The 27,623-nt window shown below is 40.5% G+C and overlaps 1 protein-coding gene and 1 long non-coding RNA gene across 5 annotated transcripts in view; one reads left to right on the top strand and one right to left on the bottom strand.

Moving 5' to 3' along the window:
• On the bottom strand, positions 1-24,648 carry LOC138132169 (uncharacterized). Its single transcript, XR_011160005.1, has 2 exons — positions 24,128-24,648; positions 1-967 (listed from the first exon to the last, which is right to left on the bottom strand). It is a non-coding gene; the product is annotated as an uncharacterized lncRNA (long non-coding RNA).
• LOC138132168 (zinc finger protein Xfin-like) overlaps positions 1-27,623 on the top strand; it is a 43,230-nt gene that overhangs the window by 7,655 nt on the left and 7,952 nt on the right. For 2 of the 4 annotated variants that reach the window (XM_069049568.1, XM_069049572.1), the window contains exon 1: positions 24,649-27,618. The exons of 1 other annotated variant lie outside the window; for it this stretch is intronic. In XM_069049568.1, the coding sequence (XP_068905669.1) occupies positions 27,558-27,618 (61 nt within the window). In that variant the 5' untranslated portion in view covers positions 24,649-27,557. Of the gene's footprint in view, positions 1-21,897; positions 23,446-24,648; positions 27,619-27,623 lie in introns of those variants that run through there. One more of the 4 variants, XM_069049569.1, reaches the window with a different exon arrangement.

Genomic DNA, 27,623 nt, shown 5'->3' on the forward strand with positions numbered 1-27,623 from the left:
TTCTTATCGTTGTTGTTGGATGTTATTTTTAATTTTTAAAATGAAAAAAAAAAAGTTTGAACTGGTTTGTTGTTTGAAAACTAAAACAGCTCTGGTTTGGACATTTGTCTATCGGGTGTGATAACAACGTCATCATCATTATGAGGCAGAAGCAAAACGAGACAATGGTAAGAAAGTAACTATGTATTGATCGTGGCCATCCACCAATGCCTAGATAGTGGTTGAAGCTACGCGTTCCACCTCTTGTCGTTGGGTCAATTACGAAGGTGACGAGCCTCCCCTTTGCAAAATTTTGAGTGACTTTAACGCTAAAAAAGGCGCCAAAATGGCAATTTTCCCAAATTGTCGGCGTTCTCGTTTGAAGAGGGCGCGTCAGCGTCCCGAACGGAAAAGGAGCGCTCCTCTGTTGCCGCCGACGAAGAGGAAGAAGGGAGAGCGGCCCGGCCAGCTGCGTTGATGTTGGTGGCAGACTTGGGTATTGATCGCGCGCGTTTGGTCTTCGGCGTGTGTTGCTGCCCTCGCGGAGCCCGGCTCCGCCACCTGCGTCATCCCCAGGAGGTGGAGGCGCCGAGGGGCGAGGCGAGGGGCGGCCGTTCTTTCCTGTCCTGCTGAGGGCCGGATATCGTCCGCAATGCGGGACGGCGGCGGATCGGAGTCATCCACCTTCTTCGACAGCGGACGGTTTTTCTTGCGGCCGAGGAATAGGCGGGTCATTGTTGTCTCATTACGATAATTTTATGCCTGTTTGTCGCTGGTTGTGGATGGTAATCGGTGCGATTAAGCGGAACCGTCAGCGAGTTGCAGATTCGTGCCGGAGATTCTGCCCAGGTTCGGCTGGGTCGTTGCCGATCTCGTTACCAAGGAGATGGAGTTATTCTTGGACTTGGTGGAGACTCGCGCTCTTTGGGCCCCACCGAAAATTCCACGCACAAAATCGATCACACTAGATGAGGGTGTCCTCTTCTTCCTGGAACCAAAAAGTGAGGTTAGATTTAAACAGCTGATCCGTGATCTGTAATCCGTGGTGCGTTCACGATCGACTCTTCAACGCCAACTTTCAGGATATCTTAAAAAATTCCATCTTATTTTTTTCAATATCAATTAATTTTATTTAAATTAATTTTAACATGTTTTTCTTTTTATATTCTTATTACTACCTTAATACTCACCTATTGATTTAATAATTACTGTTCTTGTAGCGCAGACGAGGTCATCTATGTTAATTACTTGCATTAATTTTAAGAATACGAAAAGAATAAATTAACAAGGGACCAAAGTGCATAAAGTAAGTTGATTGCACGAGTGAGCGAAGCAATAATAATTACACTAAGCATGAAAAGGCACTTCAGTCCCGTGGGGTGCGCAATTTTTGCACAAAAAAACATTTTGGACAAAAGGATTCAGGACATCATAACATGGGTGAATTGCCTGTAACTTTCAACGTGACATTATACAATATAAGTTGGTGCAATATAACATAATATGTAAATATGAAATGCATATTGGTATTTACTGTTCTTTTGAACATTTTATATTGTGTTCTTCAAGGGTACTTTTAATTTTCTTGTTCACACATTACGTTGTTGTTATTTAGGTCGACGTCACAATCACTCTATAAATAAATTAACTTAGGGCGCTGTGCTTTTACTCCCGAGAGACTATAAGTGCAACTTCACTCCCCCTTTTGGGGGACGAAAATAACACGCTTTATACAAAGGCAGTGCAAAAAAAAACATACGAGTGATAGAAATGATTTTGTTTTGGTCAACGACTGTACATATTTATTTAGCGAGAAAGTTAAAAAATCGTCACGTGGGAGTCTTAAAAATGACGAATTGTTATCACCGCATCCAAAAAAGAAAAAGTGTGAATTTTCCAATCGGAATCACAAATCTTTAAGTGAAAACAGGTGTTTGTTCAATTTTTACGTAATTTAAGTCTCAAGATTATTTATTTTTTACGCAAGAGTAACTGCGAAGCAGCAAGATTTTGTAAGTGTAACAAGTCACTATAAAAGCTTGTGATGTTATTGGTTGGTGAAGATTTTTCTTTGTATGTCAAAAACAGAGAAAAAGATGAAAAATCACAGAAATTAACATGAATTATTAAATTAGGAAATAAAAATCCAAACGGAATGATGAAGCACATAGAAATAATAATAGAAACAGGTTCTTGATTGTTGATAATTTTTTGTTTTTTTGTCATTGAAGTTTATCATTACCGAGTATTTAAAGTACATATTATTTTTCAACATTAAGCAAACAACACATTATACAGGGTGTCTCAAAATTCGCGAATTCCAAATTCAGTAGTCCAAATATGGAAATAAAAAAAAAATCGGGACTCCCCCCACAAAGATACATTGGTCTGAATATGCACTCTTTGAAGCGCGATTGTGGAAAATAATAACGTAAAACAGTTTTTTGAAGAATAGCTTTACTTTGGAGTAAAAAAATCTTAAAACTTTGTAATTTTTCAAAAAATGGAACGGCAACGTAGCTAGAATAGTATTTTTTTTTCTAAGTAGTTTTCGAGCTCCACTGGGTCCTTCCCTACCACGCTCTGAATTCGGAATTCGCGAATTTTGAGACACCCTGTATATGTACTTAGTCTTTGACTTTTCTCCCTATTAGTGAGATTCTTGGTCGTCGATACATTTATAGCAAACAACAGTTAATCGTAATAGTAAAAGCATACTTTTATCACGAGCACAAGTAAAATTTTCTTTCTTTTTTGTAAATACACTGTAGAAATTTAATTTCATGCAAATATGTGATTAATAAGTGCACAGAATAATACCAAATGGTTATAAAAGTTTGTGACGTTTTTTCATACGTTGCCAATGCAAATGTTGGTCATTCTGATAACAATTTCATGTTTGACAATACACATAGGCGTACGCACTTGGAAGGGGGACGTGAAAACGTGAATTCGTCGAATTAATTCTTAATCCATCTTGCTGCAAACAACACTCAATTAAATTTAAATGATTAAAAATATTGTTGCGCCATCTTCAATAATTTGTTGCAGTTGCAAGTCAGGTGATCAGCTTGGCCACAGTCCCGGGAAACACCTCTAAACAATTAATTGCTGTTCGTGCCGTGTGAGCAATAGTTGAATCTTGTTGGAAATAGCTATTAGTTAGTTCCACATCATCCAATTGATTTATAAGTGGTTTAAGAATTAGTCTTTAGTATCTTTGAGCGGTGAGACTTTCATTAAAAGAGATGGAGCCTTCGGGACATCGCAACACAAGCACTAATTTTAATTGTATGCAATGGCACCTCAAGAATATTGTGAGGAGTATATGCTGACCAAGTTCTATAATTTTGAGAGTTAACGAAACCAGACAGGTGAAACCAGGCTTCATCACAAAAAAAATCTTGCATATCATTATTAAGTAAACTGTTAAAAATCAGACCGTAGGGGATGTTGAACATAGGAATATTTGTGAGGGTGTAAATATGAATTTTTCTTGAGGATTCGCAGGAACGCTCTAAAATGAAGGAAATCAATTTCTGGAAGCGAAGGAAAAACCGTAATTGTTACTTCAGATCTAGCTGTTTGTTGGGATAAAAGACGAAGGGAAATGTGTGGATTTTATTGAACAATTGGGTTAACATTTATCCACAACATCTGGTGCAGCAACTGCAGCACGTTCGGTACATTTGCCTATAGCTTTACACTGGCAGTATTGAAAAAGCGTTCCACAATTCTGTGTGAAAACACTATATTCCACTTGTTCTTCTGGATACAAAACGAGATACACCGATTCTCCCGAATATTCCCAGTAACCATGTTTATTAATTAAACCGCTTCGGAAATACGCCATCGTAATAAACAAAACTTTAAAAAAATAGTAATAAACGTCAGAACGACTCGTGCACGCCACTGGTTTGATATAAACATCACCATTGCCAAAGCAATATTTCAAAGGTGTTACCAACCTATAGAAAACAGTCACAACATTTTACAATCACCCTAGTAAACTCTGTCCACTTGACATAAATGTTACTAAAAATGTTCACTCTACGCTACAACAAATAGATCCGGCGCGAAATTTTAAAAAATGGAAAGAGTAGGTTTACACGTGATGTTTTATTATTATTCTGCATGTTTGCACTTTGTAAAGACGAAAGAAAACTTCAGTATAGTAGGAGTAATATATTACGTTTTATTCACGAGTGATAATGTGCCCGACGGAATTAAAAATGCAACCCACAATACATTTTCGAAATTAAAATATCCAGTTTTTTTTTCGGAAATGGCTAAACACAAACAAGAGATTATTTAATGCATGAACAAAAATTACCTCTGTATCATTTTCGATGTTTGTAATGTCACTTAAAGTGTTCATTATGGTAGATTCTTGAGGCACGCACTCACTTCACAAATTCAAAAAAATCAACACGATTAAAACTAATAACTTTTAAAACCAGAGAAACGAAAAACAAAGCTCTAAAGATGAAAAATCGCAAATCTAGCAAATCAGCACTAACAACGTCAAATTTGAAATGTCATATAATTTATTTTTCGCCTGGGTTTCATAACAACCAATGAGAATCAGCGGCGCGAATGTTTGAAGATATTACCAACACAATCTATGATACTTTGTTAATATTTTAATGTTGTGGTTTGGGGATTTTGTTATCTAAGGATATTTAAAAAACGAGATCCTATCAGTGGACCTAGTCTACCAGGACAAATCTGTCAAAGCGTCAAATGTCAAAAACGTAAAATATGTAATAAAATCGCAATAATATTTTTTTGTGTGGTTATTAAAGACAAAGCTTCAAATGCAAGATAAATTAAAATGATTTCAACGCCACGCATTTTTTATTTCAAACTTTCCTCGCAAATTGTCTCATTCAGTACAAAGTTATCTGTACTTCACGATTTTTTGGATGATACTTGTGTCATTGAAGACTTGTGTCCTATTTTATCTATCATTGTAGATTAACACACGCTGGAAATTGTATCGATCGGTTGGCTTCTTATCGCCGGTCATGTAAAAGAAGAATGTCATTCACTCCAAGGAAAATCGTTGTTCCTGCTTGTGAACCATCCTGAACAAATGAAAATGATAGTGGAGTTGTTGGAACTCTGGCTCTTTATTAATTTCACTTGCGCCAACAAGAGGAGTTAATCATCCAAGAAAAAGTGTAAATTGGCGGAGGCCACAGTTTTTATCAGGATTGTGCAATAGTCGGGAGTCATCATAAATCAAGCGCGCCAATTTGTCACAAACTTGAGCCATTCAAACAGAACCGCATGGAGCAACTTTCGCCGATCGCGATTACAAAATAAATCGTCTTATCTGCGATCTTCCGCATTGTCTAATCGCGGGATGGGACGGTCCAAAGGTGGCCGACGAATTTGCAGCGAATTTACACCTTATATGGGCAGGTTAGGAAACTTCTGGGGTTACCAGAATTGCGCACTTCATCCGACTCCGCCACCTTATCAGGGAGGACGTGCACGGCAAACAATTTTTCGACAAATATTTGCACAGCACGCCCCGAACGGTAGCAAAGATGCCCAAGAAAAATCGCGGAGAAGAAGAAGTCAGTCGCAAACCGAAACGAACGCAAATACGATTTGTCCTTTTGGTTGTTTTTGTTGTTGGTTCGCCGCCCCCCGCGCCAATCGAATCGATATTCAATTGGGCGAAATAGGCCGAGGATAATTGGATGAAATTATGCTTTTAATGCGTCGTCAAAGTTTCACCCCAACGAGCTGTTCACTACAATCAACAAGTTGCTAATAATTTACGAGACTTTAACTAAGCGCGGCGCGGGCCCGAATAAAACATTAAGAAAACATCAGCGACTATTAAAATCTGAAGAGAAGCGCCGCCGCCAAAAAAACGATTCTTTTTCACAGTTTTTCCTTGCTCTCGGAGGGTCCCAGCGAGCGGTCGTTGCATCGGCGCAGCGAGGGCAAGAATTGCACGAGGGTGCAAAGGCAAAGAAAGTTAATCCTTTCGAATTAAACAAATTACAGACCACTGATTTACTGGACAGTGGTGTAGGTGTGTACAGATCACCACCTACACCACTGCCTAGTAAATCTGTCATCTGTCATTTTTTTAATTAGAATCAGTTATGCTTGGTTGTCACACAGTTACAGAGTGTTCAAAAATTTGCATAAGAGTAATGAGAAAAATTCCATCTTCTCTATTCTCGAAAATATTATTTTTTTCTGTAAGCAAGTTTGGCAACACTGGATTTTTATTTCACACTGAGTAAAATAAAAATTTACTTCCACTGCTTTTTTATATAACAAATCACGAGTATTGACCATTATGTTCGTGTGAATCAATCTGCGACATAACATCAGTTTTTCACTACCACCTTCACTTCCTAAATTAATTTGCCACAAGTTAAAAAAGTCACGATAGTATGAATCAATCCAAGACCAAGTTTACTACATATTTCATTACTTACCTACTAGATTCCAAATTTTATTTTATTTACAGGTTAAAAAAATAATGACAAGCAAATTCGTTTTCTAGTGGAATATATGTATAAACATTATAAGAGCAAATAATTTCCTCTCGAATGGACATAATTGTCAAAACAAGTTTACAAACGTGTTAAAATTATTGTTAACTTGTTGGCATATTGACAAATTTTCGCTTTGGTAGTTTATGACAAATACATTTATACGAATCAATTTGCGAAATGACTTTAATATCTTGTTTCTCGCTGATCTCAAAATATATTTGTTTATATGACAATTAGGCTGATGTGAATTAATCTAAGAAAGGAAATTTGTTTCTCGTACTCACGTACAGTAAAAATAATATCAAGTTCGGTCTCAGCGTGACACAATTTTAACACAAATGTATCATCACTGAGCACAATAAAAACTTATTTCCACCATTTTGTCATATCACAACTAATGACTATTAAATTCGTGTGAATCAATCTGCGAAGTAACATCAGTCTTTCAGTGCTAATCAAATTGCTAAATTAATTTGTAGCAACTTAAAAAAGTCACGTTAGTATGAATCAATCCGTGACACGAGTTTAGCATTTCAGTACAAGTTAAAAAAATAATGACAAGCAATGATTTGATCCGAGCTTGAGACATTTTTCAACACAAATGTGTCTTAGCTGAGCTAAATACAACAAAGTGAAAACACATTTCCCATGGATTTTGTTACATCCACCACGGTTGGCACTACTGTTCTTTATTATGACAGTTCGAACGAATCAGTCTGGGAAATAACTTTTCATTTCTTCTTTTTTTTTGTCATTACCATTAATATTACTACACATTACTGTGTCAAAAGAGTCGTTGCACAAATTAAATTTGTAGCTACTCGCAAATATATTTTCCAATTTTTGACGTTTCGAATTTCACTTTACCCACTCGCAGATTATTTCCCCAATTAATAACTAAATCCTTTGTCCCAGCGCGCCGCAGAGACCGCAGGGGAACCACCCACACGACAAACAACGCGCTCAGCTCGCGCTCCCACATTTTTTCTTCTGTTATTACATTATTTAGCACTTTTGCTGTATCAGTTACCGAGGATGTCCCGATGGAACCACAACGGAATCTCATGACACTTTCATTTTAACAAAACGGTGTCGTGCATAAACCGCACTTTTTCTTCGTTATTCGGTAACGAGCTCGGAGCGCCGCCAGACGGACGTCCATCGAAATTTGTGTGTCATTGTGTCAGCCACGTTTCTATCGAAAGTGACACTTCCCGAATGACAGATCGATACCGCAACGGACGCAGTAAATGCACGTTCGGTGCGTGCACCATCGGGAGTAATGACATCGGAAATGACGGATAAGCGAAATTGACAGATCTTAAGTGACACGTCAGTATTAAACACAATCTTGTCTGGACTCGCGTCAGAGTGATAGTTTTTGAGTGTTTTTTCTTTTGTTTCCTTTTTGATATGTGACAGTTGGCAAAATGACAGTTGGCAAACTGACATAATCAAAATGGAGTCAACGACCTACGGACTCCCAATTTTGAACTTGTGTACAAAGATTGCATTATTGCAGTTATCTTATCGTTAATGACATACCGTAATCGGACAAATTCGCCGAATAAATTGTTTCTTTATGAGAGGGAAATCATCTACGTTTGTTAATCGACATTGTGGTTGTCCAAAGATTTTCGTTATTGTTCTCTGAATTATTGATAGAGGGCAATCTAGTCGTTTAGAGATAGAGACACAGCGAAACAGACAGTAATTGAGACCTCACAACGTCACACTCCCCTTTCGTAGCGACCATAGAATTAAGATATCCAGATTGTCACTCTTCGTGACGATGACAGAAATGCTGGCAGGACTGTCAAAAAACAACAGACGATCTAGTACCACCGAAACTGGTGTTGGTACGGTTTCCCTTGAGTGCCAGCTATATCGCAGATACTCTTGTACTTCACTCGATCAAGCATTTATCGAAATTTGTCGCAACAAGATATCTGGATATAGATTTAAAAAAAATTGTTTCGTGTGATTGCTCATCAACAAGTGAATCACTTAACCTTGACACTATTAAGCGTGTTCAAAGCAAAGTTGCAGGACAATTTGAAGAGTTCTAGTTCTGTAGATCGTGGTGGCAACTGTCACTTTTCAACTGAGAGAAAAATGCGGAAACGGTTTCATTTAGTTAATCGGTTTGATAAGAGTTCAAAGAGGCGATCAGCATGTTCCACGGATTTGGATTTATCTGGGTTTAAGGCTAATAACCGCACGAACCAATCTACGAGTCAGTTTGTGTTTTCCGCGATCGAGATGATAAAAAAAGCGAATCGCGCCTGTTCGCTTGTGAATTTTATTAACATCATCAAACATGAAAAAAATGTCCTGTTTAATTCGCAATGAATAGTCAATTTAACGGTTTTTATTAATAATTTCTCGGCCCACCGAAAGACACGTACTTATCGATCACGCAAAGACGTTTTGTTAATGCAGCAGTAAATGTTACGTCTCGAAGACAATCGCGGTTATCTGGAGAAGGAACACGAAACTTGGTATCGTCCAACGGAATTGTTTTTGGTAAAGTGTCAAGTCGACGAAATTCTTTCAGTTCGTTCCGTCTTTGAGAAGGGGTTGGAAAATGAGTCCTGTCAGACTGATGGTTTGGTCTGCAGCGCCAACGGGGAAACAACGAAGCTGCAGAAATTGTCGTATCAGTTGCAGCCTACCATAAAAAAAACTGTTTTTGTCAATGTCTATGTTAAAACCTGTCATTTTGACAGTTCTCGCGTCATTTTGCAGTCGATTCTGGATCTGTTGGTTGTTTTTTATTTTATAAAAAACAGACGATTTCGCAGGTGGATTCAAAGTAATTTCTTCTGCAGAAGATACATATCGAAACGTGTGTGTAATCTATAAATTATAAAATATTCAGGAAATTTCAAAAAAGTCAACACACACGAAACATGCAACATCAAATTGATTCTAGTTTCACAAAAAATGACACGACAAGACGAACCGTGAGAAAAGACAGATGTTGTTGCTACTCTGTCATCAAAATTATTCGGAAGTTCCGCTGATGCGACGAATACGACTCGGAGATTACCTCAGATGGTTGAGTTAACGAAATTTCAACAAAGAAAAAAGTTCTTACAAATTCAATTCCAACCACAACAAATCAGTTTGTTCTTATTGTAAAAACGTTATCTCTAGTGGCAATTTCTAGAAATCATCTTAATTTCTACAGATTATAGGGGTATTCTGTAATTTTTAAAGGGGCGTTAAAATTTTAGCGTGTGCTTTAAAATTTAAAATTTCAGCGTGGTTTAAAATTTAAAATTTCAAGCCCTGATTGGTCATTGCTATGACAACAAATTTAGCGGAGAGCAGTTACAGAATACGCCCTGATGACAGTTAAATCTGTACGAATCAACTTGCGAAATAGCTTTAATTTGCCGATACCTATTAACTTCCAAAATATGTTTGGTCGGAGGACGGCTATGTTGGTACGAAACAATCTGAGAAATGACGTCAATTTTTCATTACCGATTAGTTCCCAAATTAGTTGACTCAGAAAGTACACACAATTGCTCAAAACTCAATGAATCAATCCTCGAAACGAGTTTAATATTTCATTACATACTTTAATATCTTTTAAATTCTTACTTCTTGTTGATTCCAAAATATATTTGGATATATTTGACAATTAGACTAGCGTGAATTAATCTAAGAAATAAAATTAGTTTCTCCTACTCCACCATACCGGTTTAGTATTTTGCGACTCACCAGATTCCAAATTTTATTTTATTTACAAGTTAAAAATATAATGACAAACAAAGTAGTTTTTTAGTGGAACATGCAAAAATTATAACAGGAAATAATTTCTTTGCAAATGGACATAACTGTGAAAAGAAGTTTACAAATGTGTACCACTGTAACAAAAATAAACTCCCGATGTCAACTTCTTTTTTATTAAACCCTTTCCGCGCTCCACTTTCAATTTGACGGTTCAAAAATTCGTAGGAATCAATTTGCGAAGTGACTTCAGTTTTTCACAACATTCCGCAATTTATTTGTTTACTTCAACTGAAGAATTACCTATTGTTAGCAGAACGACCGGAGCAAAAATAAGAATTCTCTATTGCTGACCCACTTTAGTAGCGACAGCTTCGTGCGAATCAATCTCCGAAGCAAGTTTGTTTCGCCGTTGCTTGCCTAGTCTCGATTATTTACGATGGAGGAAAAGTTACGGTTCGCTTTTAACTTGACCCTCGATAACATTTCGCGAAGAAGAGCGCCGCCGCCGCCGTCCTAGAATTCCTGCAAGACCCGTTTATACAAGCCTCTAAATCCGTTTGTGAATGACCTTAAAATCGTCCGGATCCAAACAACGCTTGGTGTGTTGGCACCGTGCCATCCCCTCTAACAAATTACCCGTCCAACACCTGTGTTTTCTTTCGCCTTTCGGTCGCCCTGCTCTTCCCCGGACGTTGTTGGAGCACCTCGACGCCCTCCCCGTTCGATCGATCCGTCCCCATCGCACCAACACCAGGAAGTCGGCACCGGTTTTGTGTTTCGTCACAACACAAATTCGCTTCGCGGGTCTTCCTCCACTCTCGGACAGGAAGGGAGGAAAAATCGTTACCGCGAAGAGTTCTATAATTCAATGGCTCGATGCGGACGGCGCTCCGAGGAGGGCTCGTCGCCCCTTGCTGGATTAGCGCGCGACGCCACTCCCCCCGTTATTACTTCTTCGTGCCGTGGTGTACTTTGCGCTGGTGGTGGTGGCGAAAAGGAGGACAAAGGCGATAAGAGGTGTACGTGTTCGAGGCGCACGATTCGAACGCCTTTGTACCTGTAATCTCACAAATACAAGCAATTAGGCGCCAGGTCTTTGTTTCGTGTTATTACACGGCTGATCGTTTTATCGCGAACAAACCATTGTCATTTCTAATACAGGTGTACCATGCTGAATCGAGAGAAAATTGCGCTTTGTTTACGCCAATTCTTTTTTTCCTAGAGCGTTTTTGCGACATCTCTGCCAAAATCAGTCCCCTATGTCAAACGACTCGTTCGACAGGGCCAGCGTAGTGGTTAGTTCACCTTTTATCCGCTGGTGCTCTGTTGACGCTTGACGCTGTCAAAACACACTGACGTTTCTTCTCTTGGTTCTTTTCTCTTTGTTGGTTTTGTAACTTTCGATTTTTAAACGTGTTATTGTTTGATTCTTCCCATCCTGTGTTGCAACACATTCTTGCAGAATAAGTTTTCTTTCACAATTTCACTTTATCTCTTTTTGTTTTTCTACGAGACGATTTTAGCGTTGTCAGTAAATATCTAAATGTAGACAGCAAAATAATCAACTACATCATCATCATCAAGTGGTAGGTACTTGTGGTTAAAAAAATGTATTTTGCATAGATGGTGCAAGATGTCTAGATTGTCTATTTCCTGATGATGAGCTAGTATGCGACGATCGATGGAAGGGTTCTACAGTTTTCTTAAAGCCATTGCTTTTCTTATTTCACACTACTTTACGAAAATTCCTTCTAAACTTTTAGCCCATCTAGATTTCTTTCTCTATGGTTCATCACCCCTTGCTTGCATTTTACTCACTCTACATCCGTTTAAATTCTTCAATGACCTTGACACACCCCTTCACTTCTCATAATTCCCAGCAGCAGCTGTCAATTACGAATGACACCTGTCAAATTAATACTTCATTTCTCTCCTCCAGCCGATAATTAGCATTTGTGATCTGTGTAGCTTTCTTTCTCTATGGTCCAATACTCCTCATTTGGGATGAAGGTGAGGCTCTTCTATAAAGTAGATTTCTCTCTCTATTTATCTCCTTTTGGTTAAATATTTTTGGCTTGTTTCTCGGAGCCCTCACTTCCCATAACTCACAGCAGCAGCTGTCAATTAGAAGTGACACCTGTCAAATTAAAACGTCATTTTTTCCCTTTTGGTCGACAATTAGCACGAAACGGAGGAACGAATTCTTTCGCTCGCTTCCTACTAAATATTCTAATCTGTCCCGAAACTGGCAGCAGAGCGTTAGAATGCAGATTTTTATTTTAAAAACTGGCACAGACGGCGCTGCCTCGTGGAATGCGAACGCTCGCGATTTTCCAACGCCGAAGGAAAAAGAACACAAATGAAAACCCATTAAAAATTGAAACTCGCGGAAATAATATGACAACGGATTGGGAATCCTGCCAATTCGTTTGGACAACGTTCCGAAATTAAATCATTTTAGTGAGAAACAATAAAGTATAGGCTCTATAAAAGCTCTATAAATATTTTCCGAGTTGACAGCCAAACGCTACAGGACGTTCCGGCGATCGGCGAGAATGACAGTTTTGACAGGGCGCGAGCGCCATCTCGCTGCGAGAACTCAATAGCGGGCGTTATCTCGCGCCAAAGCAGATGTCATCTGCGCTAGATTGTCCTCGGGGATTCCCTCTTCTGCTAATCCGCCCTGTTAATGATAAGTACACAGATAGCGGTCCCAGCAACGGAGGAAGGAAATCCGCGCCCCTCTCCTTAGATATGCTTATTAGTGACGATTTCCCTTCCGGAAAACTGTTTGCTTGTTTTTTCTCTTTATCGACGAACGGGCAAGTGTTGAGGAGACCTCGCCCACTCCGATAATCCCACATCCTTCTTGTTGTTTGCTCAAAGATTGCCTGCCCGAAAAACAACCAACGACTTGTGAAAAACAAGAAACGATTTTAATCTTTCGTCTGCTTGAATAATCTTATCTGCAATTATTATTGTTGTTGGAGTTTATTGCTTTTGAAGGAATGCAAAGATTATTGAGCGATTGCGATATCGATTCTCTTAGTCACCGTTTTGGAAGAGTTTCGTCACGCCTACAAATTTTCTGTTGCAATATGTAATTGTAGAACGCGATAAAGGATTAGGAGGACTTAAATTTAGACGACGCTTAATTGCTGTACTTTTTGGCAAGGTTCTTCGGCTATCGTAAATATTTTTGCGAAGAGTTGTTTTTACTCACCAACAACGCACCTGCATTCTTCTGAGAAGAACGTCGCAAATATCAGAATATATGACAAATGACGGACTTATGACAGTAAACAATTGGATTGGAAATGTTGCTGCTGTGAAATATTTGCGTTGCGACGACGACCAAATTAAATTAATACAAAAAGAGGGTCATTTTCTAACCGAATTAGTCTGTCATTTTCTACCAACCAGTTTTGCCACCGAAAATGAACGTCTTTCGCTGTTTGAGCCTTCTTTTAACGAATAATCATTAAGTACTCGTAATAATATGGATTACCGTCTCATAATAATCACAATCGTAAATCTGTCATTTTATCGAAATAGATTTTTTTCCTTGTTTCTGAGAATTTCACTAGAACATCCTTATGAAAACAAGCATTCTGTCCACAGCAAGAATAATACTTTAATAATGTCATACTTTTATCATATCGTTCACAAATTACTGTCAAATTTATTATTTGGTAATTGCAATGAATTATGTACTACGTAATTCACGTAACACACAATTGATTTACAAAAATAAAATGACAATATATTTTAGCTGCCCATTTCTCGTTTAGCAATTGCAATATATCGTGCGTTCAAATGAAATCCTGGGCTGAGTAGGCGTTGGAAAAATTAATCCGTTTAGAACAGTGTAAAGTTCGAATTTCCCGCCGTTTGACACGAATGACATTTGTTTATGTTTAATCAGGACATGCTTGTTTTCAGCAAAGGGTGCCTTTAGATATTTGCTTCGAGAATAGGAATCGTTAAGTTATCCTATTTTAATGTAAAACATTGCAAAGAAAGAAAAAAAAGAAAGATTTTTGGCTCTAAATTTTAGGTTAGCTGTCAACATGCTCCAACGCCTTCCCAGCCCAGGATTTCATTTGAACGGGCGATAATTCGGTTAAGCAAGATGTGTTATTAATGTGTAAGAACATTTCACTCGCGCTTTTCGGTTCTCCCATGTCACTGTCAATTTAAATCAATTATCAAAGGAAAATGACAGCAATCATTCTTTACCCTTTCGTCACACGTCATAACAATTAGAATTGTTTTTCACACTCGGCAGCATTAAATCGAATTGAAAATGTCATAAAATTTGAACGCAAGCTGTCATTGTCTAACACAATATGATTTTGAATTCGTGAAGGTGCACTTTATGGCTCAGGCTTGGTGTCTTTCATTTTTGCAGAAGCATTCCCGTCGAGTTGTCGCTTCTTGTGCGATTTTCCCATTCAAATCGAGCCAAACCTGTATCCTAGTGGATTTTCCGGTGCAAACCGTATTTTAAAGCAATTTAAAATGCATATCCGTCGTACGTGCCCGTCGGACCGAATCTTTCCTCAACCAATAGACCCGCCAAACAAAAATGCCTTTCATCATTATTTATCACATGGAAAATGTCGTTCATTGTGAATTTTTGTCGCCTCGACTTCTTCAACTCTTTAACCGCACCATAATCGCACCGACATGAATATTCAAGGATGGTCTTGAGCTCGCCATGAATAACGTATCGCCAAGCAAACAACACCATAAATTTCATAACACGTGCCGTGTTAAAAGCGCGTTTAACACATTTAAGAGCTAATAAGACAAAAGGTTTAAATACTCGGATGGCCTCACACGTAACAAAGAAACAATTATCGCCGATTAGGGGATCACGTGGATGCCGTCGCCTCATCAATTCGCTCTTAATCATCGGTACGTCGCGTTTACCACGTCAAGAACGAACTTCTTCGGCTCGGGATGGCGAACGCCTTCAGGAAATCGAAAAAGAAAATGAGGGAAATGACGTGGCGGTCGTTGCTAAATTGATGGTTATTCCGTTGCGCTAATTGGTGGGTGCGAAACGTATTATTACGCTTATTATGCCACGACAGGAGAGATCTCGTTGTCGTCGGCCAAGATCGAATGCTTGTCCGGTGCGATCATTTCTGGTGATTGACATACATGTTCTATTGTTCAAATTTCTTGACCAAAGTCAATGTCAATTCTCATCGTTGTCTTGTTTGCAACGAAACAAACAGCGAGCTAGAAGGCTGCCAGTTTGACATTGAGTTGCGTAACGGACGCCAGTCAGAGGGTCTAGAAGATTGTAGGTTTTTAGAAAATGACAGGTCGGCAGCTCATTAAACTCCTGTCATTTTATAAAGATTGCCAACAATTTTACGTTCTAATTTTGTGAAATTAGTTCATATCTATATCGCTTTTTATTTGGAATAGGTCATTTTCTAATTAATTGCTGTCTTTCTAAAAAGAATGTGTGACTTTCAAAGAAGAAGTAGAATACTGAACAAAATCACTTTTATTTATTTTATCAATTGCAATTTTATAATAATAATAAATGCTACTGTCATTTTTATACCTGGAAAATAAAAATTTATAGATCACTTGGTTGTCATTTTCTAATTGTTCTACTGCCATGTTACCGTAATTTTTATACTGAATAAGTGCCTTATAAGGTCGACTATTTTGAGTTTTGAGTACTTTTACTCTACTCAAAACTTAGAATAAGACAGAGTAGAAGATGTATTGTCATTTTATAAAGTCAATTTGAAAGAATGACACATGTTATTTTGCAGTACGTACTAAAAACATAAATAAACCGTGACGTTATTAATAAATTGATCGGTGTGTTATCTATATCTCTCATTCAACTTGTGTGAGAACGCTTAAGTAATTCCCTGGCGATGATAATACATAATAATTTCCTTCGAAGAACGATAAGACATGTAATGATGATTTTCTGTTTTAGCGAAAAAAAAAACTTTCAATTCAATTCAATCAAGTCGTACTTATATTTTGAGGGGATTTCTAAATATTCTTATTTTTGTGGATTAAAAAAATATCGATTATATTATCTATTGCATTAGCTTTTTGGACGTTCCTGAATCGGCTGTTGTGAAAGTGTATCGCTAATGTAGAACAAAAAGCAGTTTTCTACGAGTTCGTTGTGCAATTACAATTTCTTCCTCATTAAATTGCCAAAATATTTGTCGAACAATGAGATCATTTAAGGAAATGATCGTCTGATTTACGTTTTTTACGACTTAACAATTCTGTCAAAGTCTAATGACCACTGTCATTTTCTAAATGGACAAGTCCACCGCTGCTGCGTCACTCTCTTGCAACAAGCAATCCTCTTCATTAAAATCAACGGTACCCGATGACTTCCTTGTACTAAAACTACTCTCTTCCACACCTCACGGACCATTGAAGATCACACAGCGTGAAGAGCTTTTATTATTTAGTACACATTGTCTAGTTGGAGATCGTGGGCGCATCAATTTTCTTGTTCTTCGTTCTTCATTTGAGACGTGTCACGTGACGAAAATTCCCAGTTCGTACAGTTGAAAATGACGAGTCAGTTCGATGACAAAAATGACAGTTTAACTGATCCGGTTAATTAAAACGGCTCATGGATCGTTGATGTTCGTGCGGCGTGGAGATGGTTTTATTAAATGTTGTCTGGGGCGGAGGCGTCGTAATAATCTTCTTCCCATCGGTCCTTCGTGGTCTGCGGAAAAATTCGCAGCGCTCGATCTTATCGAGTCCGGCAGGAGGAGAGGGCTTAAGATGGCTTACGATGGCTTAAGCTAGGTGTGGTTGGCAGCTTTTCCAAGAAATCCGAGCTGTAATCTATCCTTTCAATTTTCACTGAAAGTGTGTTTAATTATTCTGTTTGTTCGAGATAAGCGCCTAATCTTAGGCACATATCTACAAGAAATATGTACTTGATTACGACTGATTATAAAAGACCAAAAAATTACACACAATAAACCTTGTCACGTAGACAGCGATCGTCGAAACCTTATTGTCGTTCAAGGCCGCGAAAAAAAGAGCGCAGCTTATGTTCAATTGATAAGATACGGGCGTCAATCAAAAATCAGACAAAGAATCGATCCTAATAACGCAAGATACCAGGGCCCGGCTAATAAAAGCCGTTATCTGGCGATTAAATTTGTGCAATGTGGAAAAAATCAACATTGGCAAAGAGGCGAGGTGACGGCGACGCCTCGCCAACTCCTTATCTTATCACTAGTCCAACACGCAAGAAGTAGCTAAAGAACGCCGTGGCAGTTTCCACGGAGGCCCTCCACAAAAATCGACGAGTTTCACGTCTTCGAGAGCGACTTTCGAAACAGCAAACAAGATAACACCTATCTGTTAGTCGCGGAAAGTGGGCCGAGGGCCGCCTCGACGGTACGGGGGGGACCCCGGACCCGAAACCGATTAAAAATTGTTTTCGTTCGATGCGAAATTGGTTTGTTTGTACGTTGTGAACGAGCTGCGCCGCCAAATTTTCAATTTCTGACAGGTTCGCGCAACTCATGTAAATGGTGCCAACTGCTGCAACGAACCACCCTAAATCGATACGGGTGGTGGCAGTGTCTCCGGTGCCGTCTATTTAATTTACTCCATAATAATCTTCGTAATAAAAATAATAATAACGATAACGGTATATTGACAAATCAATACGATACGTAAACGTACCGAATAGTTTTCGCCACCAATTTAAATGGTTACTGTCGTCAGAGTCTTCACTTGTTAAAGGATTGAACATGATGTTTGAAATATTGCAGTTTACCATCCATCAGCTGTCACTTTTGGCCGGAGAGAAGATAATGGGACGACTTATTAGATTTTTTTTCCTTATTGATATTTTGATTACTTAAATTTTCACAAAATGATAAACAGAATGTTCGCAATTTAGGTTTACTTTTTTACACGTGGGAAGTTTACACACACGAGCACAGCTACTGTTGTAATCCCACGCGTAAAAAAAGTGCCGTAGAGTGTCATTATTTCACTCTAGCGAGCACCGAAATAGACGAATCATAAGAGTGCATTGAAAACAACTGAAGTTGCCTCGCGATCTTGGCTTTAGAAATGTCAAATTTTAGATTTGTGTTTCAATGTTGATTGTTTTTCTAATTGCAGACAGTTGTGGAAAAAATATTGTGTGGAACTAGTGTATTTTTTTCTTCACTCATGGACTCGCCACACTCGTCTACGACTCGTGTGAAGAAAAAACTTTAAAATATGGATCAGGTAGCATTACGAGTAATTTTCTACCGTTATAATAAAGACGACTTTGTTATACATATTGCCTTTTTTCAACTGGTTTTCAAAGTTTTTTAGTAATTACGTAATATATTATTTGCAGTAGTACTTTGATGCAAATCAGTAATCAGTCATTTTATCTGTATTGATAACAACAACAATATCCTCAATTTTTACAAGATGGGGAATAGTTAAAAGAATAAATTACAAACAACAGTTAAATATGTTGCATCCTTCTAGCCGGATACTATTTTGACTTGGTGCAAATAAAAACAGAAACAAGATTTCAAGTCAAAAATTCCGATGAATAAATTTTGGCTAATTTGTAACAGAATGTACCAATTAAAAAAATACTTCATTAGAGATTAAGCTTTGACATAATCGAAATATTTTTAGAATCTAATCCGCATTTTCACGTTTTTAAAGTTTTGGACTTTTTATGGGAAAAATTTCGAGATACCTGATTTCAATGGCATCCAAATTAAAAAAATTCCACCGTTATACCTGTCAATAACTTTTAAATCAACCAGTTTTAACAATTTTTAAATATTTTTCGTATCTTTTTTTAAATCTGTTTGTGATGACTTGTGACAAGAAAAGAGTCTCTGCAAGAGATTTTGAATACAATAAGTTGGCACTGACAGTCAAAATCTCCTTCAAGTTTGTATAAATGTCCAAATCTTACATTTCATTATAATTTGTTGTGATTAGATTTTTAGTAACAGACTTGGTCGGCCACACAAGATTTTCTCATTCACTCGGTATATTAATTGTATTTTTATTTAGTTTAATAAGCATTTCTCGAGACATTAACGCTGTTTTAAGAAGTTAGTTGTAATAACACTGACAATTTATCGATAGATTTACATTTTTGTAATTAAAAAAAATCATTTACCATTTTTTTTTTTAAATTTCTTCACACAATAAATATTGATCTTGGAATTAAAGCTTGTTGACTTCAGACCAACGTATGTTAAAAAAAAGCGTAGCGTAACTTCCTAAACTGTCAAACCATATTTTTTGAACGCTCGTTACAATAAACTCACTCTGTATTTTTATTTCCACAGACATCCATAATTTCTTCTAGTATGATCTAGATATTCTATCTTCATTTTCAACATTTTAGAACCCATCAACTAATATTTCTTTTATTTTTGGAATTTTTTTCTGTTTGTCCTTGAACAAAAACTGTACTACAAAACCTTTAATGGTGCATCTTTAACATATCTTTTGGAACGTAACTGCCACTTTGAATAGCCAACCAATAAGAATACGGCTCGGACAAAATATATTATTCTTTTATAACTAGTTACCTATATACAAAATGTATTTACTTGTTATATGTGTTAATCATAAACACACGCACATTAATTTCTTTAAATATAAACAATTTAACAGTGATTAATGGAATCTGTATGTGAACATAACCACACACCGCGCAGCACATCTCTCGATCGCAACCCTGCACCAGAGGGGGTGATTCGCAAAACCACTATAAATGATTGCATCATTGTTAAGGGAAAATCTCGTGCACAAGTGGTATTTGCGCGTTCACGGAAAGTCCCGCCGATCCTCCACGTACGTCACGCACCTCGCCCACCGAGGGGCTAAGGTCCTGATACCGGTCCTGCGCCGATTATTCCGTTCTAAGAATAGTCGGTGCAGTTCGGTGGCTCATCCATCACGCTCGTACGATTTTTTTCGGTGACCAATTGCGACCTTGGATTGTATTTGGTTCGGTATTTGGTCGTGTTAAAAAATATGTCCTTGATTCGGTGCGATTTTTTCAACACGTGCGTCCCATCTTCGCCTTCTATTTTTAATATTATTCGCCGGTCGGCATGCTGTGTTAATGTTCGTCTTTTTTATGGGTGCACTAAAGGATTTTTTTTTAAATTTATATTTTCATTGTCGAACGTCGAGTAAAAATTTTACGACGGCGTAATTAAATTCCGACTAGGACCGAATTAAGACGTTACACCGTCGTGATTGGCCGATAAAATTCCGATTCGCGCGGACGGACTGCGCCTTTATGCAACTGCAACGCCGAATGACAGCTTTAATGACGACGTAACGCTGTTACGGCGACATTGTAGTACGAGCGTTACGTCACGACGCGTTGACACTTGCCGAAAATGACAGTTTTCCGATGACAGTTCGATCGGTCGAATGGCGGTCACTGTTTTAGAATTTCGCAGCTGATATGCTGACGACGAGATTAATTAATTGCACCGAGACTAGGTCATGGCAGGGACGGTTTCGCTAAGTTGTGAACCAACTACTACATTAAAAATGTCACAAATCGTCGACAAACACCGGAGGAAAACGGTCTATACAGTTAAAATGACATTTCAAATTATAAAATGGCCGAATTTATTGCGCACAATCGTGCGAAACCATTACACATTTCCTATTTAATTTTAATTTAAATGACAGTTTATTAGACGTGTAATTATTTTGATAAATAAAGACACCATTTTGTATAAAAACATTCCAAGTGATTACTGTACACAAAATGTCAAAAGAATCGATTAAATTTTCAATTTGCGAATTAATTAAACAATTAAAGCATACAATACTGATTAAATAGTTTTAAAAGACAAACAGTAAATGAAATTAAAGCAGACTGTTGAAAACTGTAGAAAATGTCAGATTCGGGAGGATAAAAATGTTCAAATTGAATGTCATTTTGAAAGGAACTCTTCATTCCTAACAGTTGTTGCCACGAGTTAGAAAATTTCGTTTATTTAACAGTTTGTTTGATATTTACAAAGAAATTTTATTTGTGTTGATAACAATAATAACATAACCTCAATTTTGAAAACCGGAATGATATCATGCCGAAGGAGGATCTCAGGACTAGATGACAAATAAAAGTCAACCACGTTGGATTTTTTCATCTGATGGATGTACCTACTAATTGTTGTTTCACTCAGTACAATGTATTTGTCGAGGCACTGGCACCAAGGAGTTAGTTATCTCTGTAACATATTACTTAGCGTTGAGAATTATCAAATCTCAACAAATGAATCACATTTTAAACGATTGGTAATTTATGTAAATGATTCATCGTTTAGTGAACAGAACGATTCGAAAAAATTACAGGTGTGTAAGCAAATAGACACATTTGGAAAAAATCTACAAGATGTCTATTGCATCACTAAAAATAAGTGTGTGAGGAAATAGGTAGTTCATGAAACTGCAGCACAAAGAAATTTTTCTTGGAGGTTAAGTCCAAGAATTCTTCGACTTTCTTAGAGGAGACAAATATCAAAATTTTATTGATTGGTGGAGTATCATCTACAAGTTTGCAAAAATTGCAGATCTTTCATTATCAGTAAGTGTTTACGATGTTCAGTAGATGCTCAAGATTAACCTTCGTCGCAAATTACCACGATACGTGACTGTCAACAAAAAAAAAAAAAAGAAATTAATTTTCAGGCCACTTCTTGAAGTACTGTTATTGTGAGGTGTCCAGTACCGTTGTGTTAATCTTTATCAAGAAAAAGGTTTTTTCTGGGAAGGACTCAAATCAAAATTTTCAAATCGGGAAGGTCTCTCTACCTGGAGAGGTGTTTATGTGGTCGAGAATTTTAGATTTCAAGGAATTTTTACGAACATTTCTCGTAATCGTGTACTTTGGGTCCTCCTCCAAGGTGACGTCCTCGCACTTGCTTACTTTCGATTCGTTAAAACTTCACCGGCAGAAATAGCTTCCATAGAAGTGCAGGTACTTTCGAAATATTTTCCGAACCGACACGTTAACCAGTTTATTGGAAATCGATTGTTTTGCGATAGATGGAGAGTTTGGTTGGTCAGACTTTCATTCGAAGCTGTCGTTGAGACACCATGATTTCGCAGTCGTCGAGTTTTGGTAAATGTCCAAAAGAGTCGAGTCGAGTCGCTTCTTTTGTGGGCAAAAATCGTTTCGTTTCTGGCGAGAGCGCCGTGCGATTTTTCGTACAGTCACGCAAGAAACAGTAGAGTTACATAAAAATTCGTTCTAAAATTAATCCCATCGTTATCACCCGATCCGTACGGTTAATTTGCGGTTATCATTTTCCTTGTTTAATCCGGCGAGTAGGACGATCGTTGGTTTTTGGGGTGGTGTGGTTGCACATGTCGTCGCAAAACGGCAACAAAGTAATTGCGGAGAGAGAGCGTGTAAAATGTATCAGGTAGTACCCGTCCAACCTCGTACTTCGGCCTGATTGCCTTCGTTAACGGTGATGAGATGACTAACCAGACGGTCGGACATCGGTAATCTTCGAATTTGACCTCTGCGGGGTCAGGCGGTCCTCTGCGGTGTCGCGTACAAACAACCCTGGGTCTTCGTCGATCGATGTCCATCGGAGGAATCCGTAGAGCGTGGTAGACGGGGAGGGCCAGCCACCATGGTCTCCTGCGTGCATCATCGATTGCCCTCCCCGTTAGCAACGAAAGCGACGCGACAAAGAGAGGCAGAGGGTGCGGCGAAGCACACGAGGGTCCGCCGGTGGCCGCCCCGGCAGCTGACGCAGCAGCAGCGAAGAGGAACTCTCCACGCCGATCTGCAGTGTTCCTCGGTGCGGTGTCCCGTGTGCATGTGTCTGCCTCATCATCCTCCGGCGGCGCGCGCCTCGTCTGCCAACTCTATTGCGACATCTTCGCCGAAGGCCGGCGGACGTTCCGTGCCCGGCGCGGATTCCTGGACGCCCACGGACGCCGCGTTTTTAGACTCCCGGAGGTCGGACCAAGGTCGGAGCGTCTTCGCCACCTGACGACGGACGTCGAGGACCCGACCGACCGCAGCGCACGTTCGCATACGGTCGCTAATCGCGCCGCGTCCTTGGGCCGCTCTTATCGATACGCAAACACCACCAGTCCACGACGTACTTCCAGCCAAGGTGAAGACGGACCCGGACCAACCCAGGTACGCGCTTTGCGTAGCTCGCGCTGACATAACGGGGCGCGTCAACCCGGGGGGGCTTCTTCCTGCCTCCTCCTCGCCGCGACTCGCTCTCCTTTCGGCCGCCAAAAACTTTGACCTATTTCTGCTCTTCTTCGGCTTTTTATAGGACGGGCCACGTGCTCGTTGACGTCCGCCTCGGACGCCCCGGGCTATTTCGCACAGAATCCTAACCTGACATCCGGACTGTCCGCCGCGCGTTGACGACAACGAACCCCAACCATGTCGACTGTCATTGCGACATAAACAATATGTCGCCATGGTTACCACCGGACGCGATTGATCTGTCATTCCTCTACAACTGTCAAAAGTGTCAGGGGTTGTTCACTTTCTCGCCGAAAGGTCAAGGGGTTGATCGCGTACGGGGTTTGATCGATAACACCGTGTTTTTCGACGCCGCTACCAAGAAATTGCCGTCTTCCTCCGCTTGCCTCGACCTTGGCTATATCCTTTGGAATAATCAAATTCAATGAAAATGCCTCGTTTATGTAAACATGTAATCAGCGCGTATGTGACTTATGTAATTCCAATACCGTCATTACAAACAATAAGAAGGCTCTCACGTGGCCATCGAGTTCCACGCGAAACCTCCGACATTATCGTCGTTCCTTATCTGTCGAATTCGCTCAACAAACACGACCATTACCTGGTGACGTCACCGCAGTCTCCGGACGAACCCCATCCCCTCGAACTCGCCACTTCTTGTTCTGTTCACGCTCTTTTGTATTCGTCGAACTATCACCGGACCCCCTGCCAATGTTGCGCACCCAAAACCGATCGCCCATATTTATTTATATTCCTCCGAAGAAAATAGCCGCCAGACGGTTTGTTTTTCTTTTGTGCGTAACGTTCTGTCTATTTTCCGGTGTCGACTCCCGATCAAAGGGCAAATAAATAATGCGCAAACGGTTCCCGTCGACGGGCAAGTGTCAGGTGTGGGGTTGGCAATGGTGGTGAATACCTGATGGGCCAATCACGGCCGGTATTTTTAGCGCACAAATTGAAAACGGTCATTGTTGCCACCAATCATAATTAAAATCTATTCGCAGCTTTGGGCCCGGTCCAGATGGGGTTGACGTTATACAGTGTGAGTCACCGAACCCGGCCCGAGCAAACACCGCAGATTAGACGGTGCCGAAAGGTCATGTGATCCGTTTTGCTCGTTTACGGTGTGTTCTTTGGTTATCGGTGATGTCACGGCAACGCGCCCCCTTTCGGGAAGAAACCGACACCTTCGAGGAAATTTTCTGTGGACTTTGACGCAAAAGGGGACCGGTCCCGATGAATGGTGGTTTGTGTAAACACGTTGTTGTTGTTGCGGATTGGTTAATTGCGACAGGGCCTCTCTTTCCAGACGTTCGCTACCTGGAAGGCCTTCAGACTGCAAAATTATTTATTTACCTGTTTTGCAATACTTTCATCGTAACATTTACGAGTTTTTCGGCTAGATTCTTTGGTTGCGCAAGACCCATCTGCATCTGTGTTACCGCAGAAAGTTTGACTTGCAGACTTTTTGACCTTGAAACGATAAAAATAAGGCCAGTCATCTCGTTTTGATACAGTTTTGACAATCGGAGTAGCCGTGATTCGACTGTTGTCATAGATATAATAATAGATGACAGTTGTGACATAAACTTGCTCGGATGCTTTATTTTCTTGTCGTTCGGGAGGAAAATGCGAGCGCTGCACTTCCTCCATTGTGTCGGATTTCGAGCGGAGACTGTTGATAAATAGAAAAATCTAAAAATAATGTGCCGACGCCGGCCCTGTCCACGCAGCGGACCATCCGGCATTGCAGAAAACTGTAACAGGCGCATATTGATCCAGAAGAAGAGTCGAGCCCGCAGGAGCAGTTTTTACGATTCCATTAATCCCATTCGGTGTTGAAGGGTGTGGTGGATGTTGGAGCGTTCGCGTCGGAAGGTACGGCTCGGATGATCGATCGGATTTCCAAGAGGACGGAACGCAGATGGTCGAGCACATGACGAAGACTTAATCACCGGAAAATCTTCCATTTCCCGGGAATAGTTGGGGTGACGTCACCGCCGCGTTGGCACGGTCTATCGCGAAAAAGCTGCCGAAGAGCGGCGCAGCCTTAAGGACTGTTTAAATCCGTCCAGTTGCGTCATCGCAGAGTATTAATACGATAATGGCGCAAGAAGAAGCCGCGGGACTCCTTAAAGGCCCCGTCTGTGCGAATTAAAGATTCATCTGGTGACGTCACCCGGGATGACTCACGCCCACCTCTGGTCCATTTTCCCGTGATGATGGTGTCCGACCTTCGGTCGGAGCCATCCGGTGCGCTTTTCGCTTTTTTTGCGGCGAAGAGCCGACCCGTTACTGCGTTTTCGCTTTCGATGGAATCTTGTTTACGCTTTATTCGTTGGAAAGTTGGTAACAACTCTGGGCGATAATGAAGAGTGAGCGTCGAATGACGTTTCGCGCTGTAGTTGGCCCGATGACCTCCAAACGAAGAATGTCACTTGGTTACATAACTGTTTAGACGGAGTCCGCCAAACGGGCCGAAGGTCGTTCTTCGCTGGCGCGTTTCCCCGCGAGGGCGGCGGCACCGTCCCCGCGGCCGGCCTCGCAGGTACGATTCCGCCGCCGTGCGACAGACGACGACAGTTCTTGCGGTAATTGCGTCGTGGCTTGGTTTTATTTACAGCGGAGGCGCAGCCGCGCTGCGCGCTCGCCGCACCAGCAGTTTTGTCGTTTTTTTCGTGCACGTTCTTGAAGATGAGGCGCGTAAAGAGCGGCCGAACTTACTCCTGCTAGCAGGAGAGCAGGACTGGCGAGGAGGTGGCGCGCTCGCTCACGCCGGTCGCGGCGCAGACGCGCGCACCACGGAGAGGCCGTCGGCGGCACTATCGCCGCCGCCCCGGCTTCTTCGTGCGAGCGCGGCGATCACCGATCAATTAAGGTTTCTGGGTCTGCGAAGCCGTAAACTCGAGGCCGCCAACGCCGACTGCTTTCGGTTTTCTGCGGTCGAAGGAGGTTTTCCCTGCTTCCTGCAATCGGCCATCCTCTTCGCCGCGTTCGCCCTCTCTTTCTGCACGGGGAGCGGAGGCATCCGCCAAGGAAAAAAATGCCATTTTGAGGCGGAGGAGCCAGTCGGTTGGTGTCACTTTTTGACGGTTGCCGTGCGTCGAAGAACGACGTTCGAGGCCCGTTTCCGAACCGAGTCCAGTGGCGGCGGACCGGACGGGGCTTCACCGTCCAACAGCCCGGAGTGCGTCGGCGCCCTCTAAGACTTTCAAAAACGGAACCCCCACCAGGTGGCGCTCCACCTGTCACTTTTCGCATTTACCAAGTGCACCAACATTACAAAAGTGAACACGCGCTCCAAGAATGATGCAACTTTTCTCGCGTTTCATTCCATTTTTCAATTGACGTTTTCGCCATTGCTCAACATCCCACCTTCCTTTGTTGACGATTCAGCACGTTATCACCCTCGTTTCTCGTATCTCTTGCTCTTTCCCGGTATTGCGATAAAATCAGATCGACGATATCGATGTTGGCAACGCTGAGCTGAGCCGAAGATGTCCTCGTGACCGACCGAAACAACTCCTAATTGGACCAATTGCTTTAATTGAACCGGCCGCCACACCGTAAATCGTCCTATTTGTATTTTTTGTTATTTCTGCGGTTGTAATTTTTTAAACACATATTTGTTTTAAACATATTACGAGGCAAGGTCAGGCCTGACATAATCAACATCGCTATCACAGGTGCTTTCGCAAGTATCGCCGAAAGACGTGATCGGTTTCCTCGCTAGTAGATTAGATTTTTCGCCGAAGGAAAATCGTTTTCGACATAACGCTCCGTGTCACGTGACCGACCACTTGTCACAAACAATCGTGGCTTTTTATTGGCCGTAAAGTGTGACGCAGCGCGTTTTTTATTTTGGCCGCGTTTTGCCTAAAGTGACATTGATCGTCGATATTTTGCTGACGGTGATTAATCGAAAGCGATTTTCACCACGAAATTGAAAACAGCAATCGCGACTTGCCCATAAAAACGGTTCCACCAGTAATTTCTTGCGATTAGCTTCGAGTGTTGGGAGATTATGACAGATGCGACCTACTTGTCGACACTTGAGGACAGAAAGCTGTGCGAATCAATCGACGAATCGAGGTTCG

Source organism: Tenebrio molitor, chromosome 5 (assembly GCF_963966145.1).
Source record: "Tenebrio molitor chromosome 5, icTenMoli1.1, whole genome shotgun sequence".
Classification (NCBI taxonomy): Eukaryota; Metazoa; Arthropoda; class Insecta; order Coleoptera; family Tenebrionidae; genus Tenebrio; species Tenebrio molitor.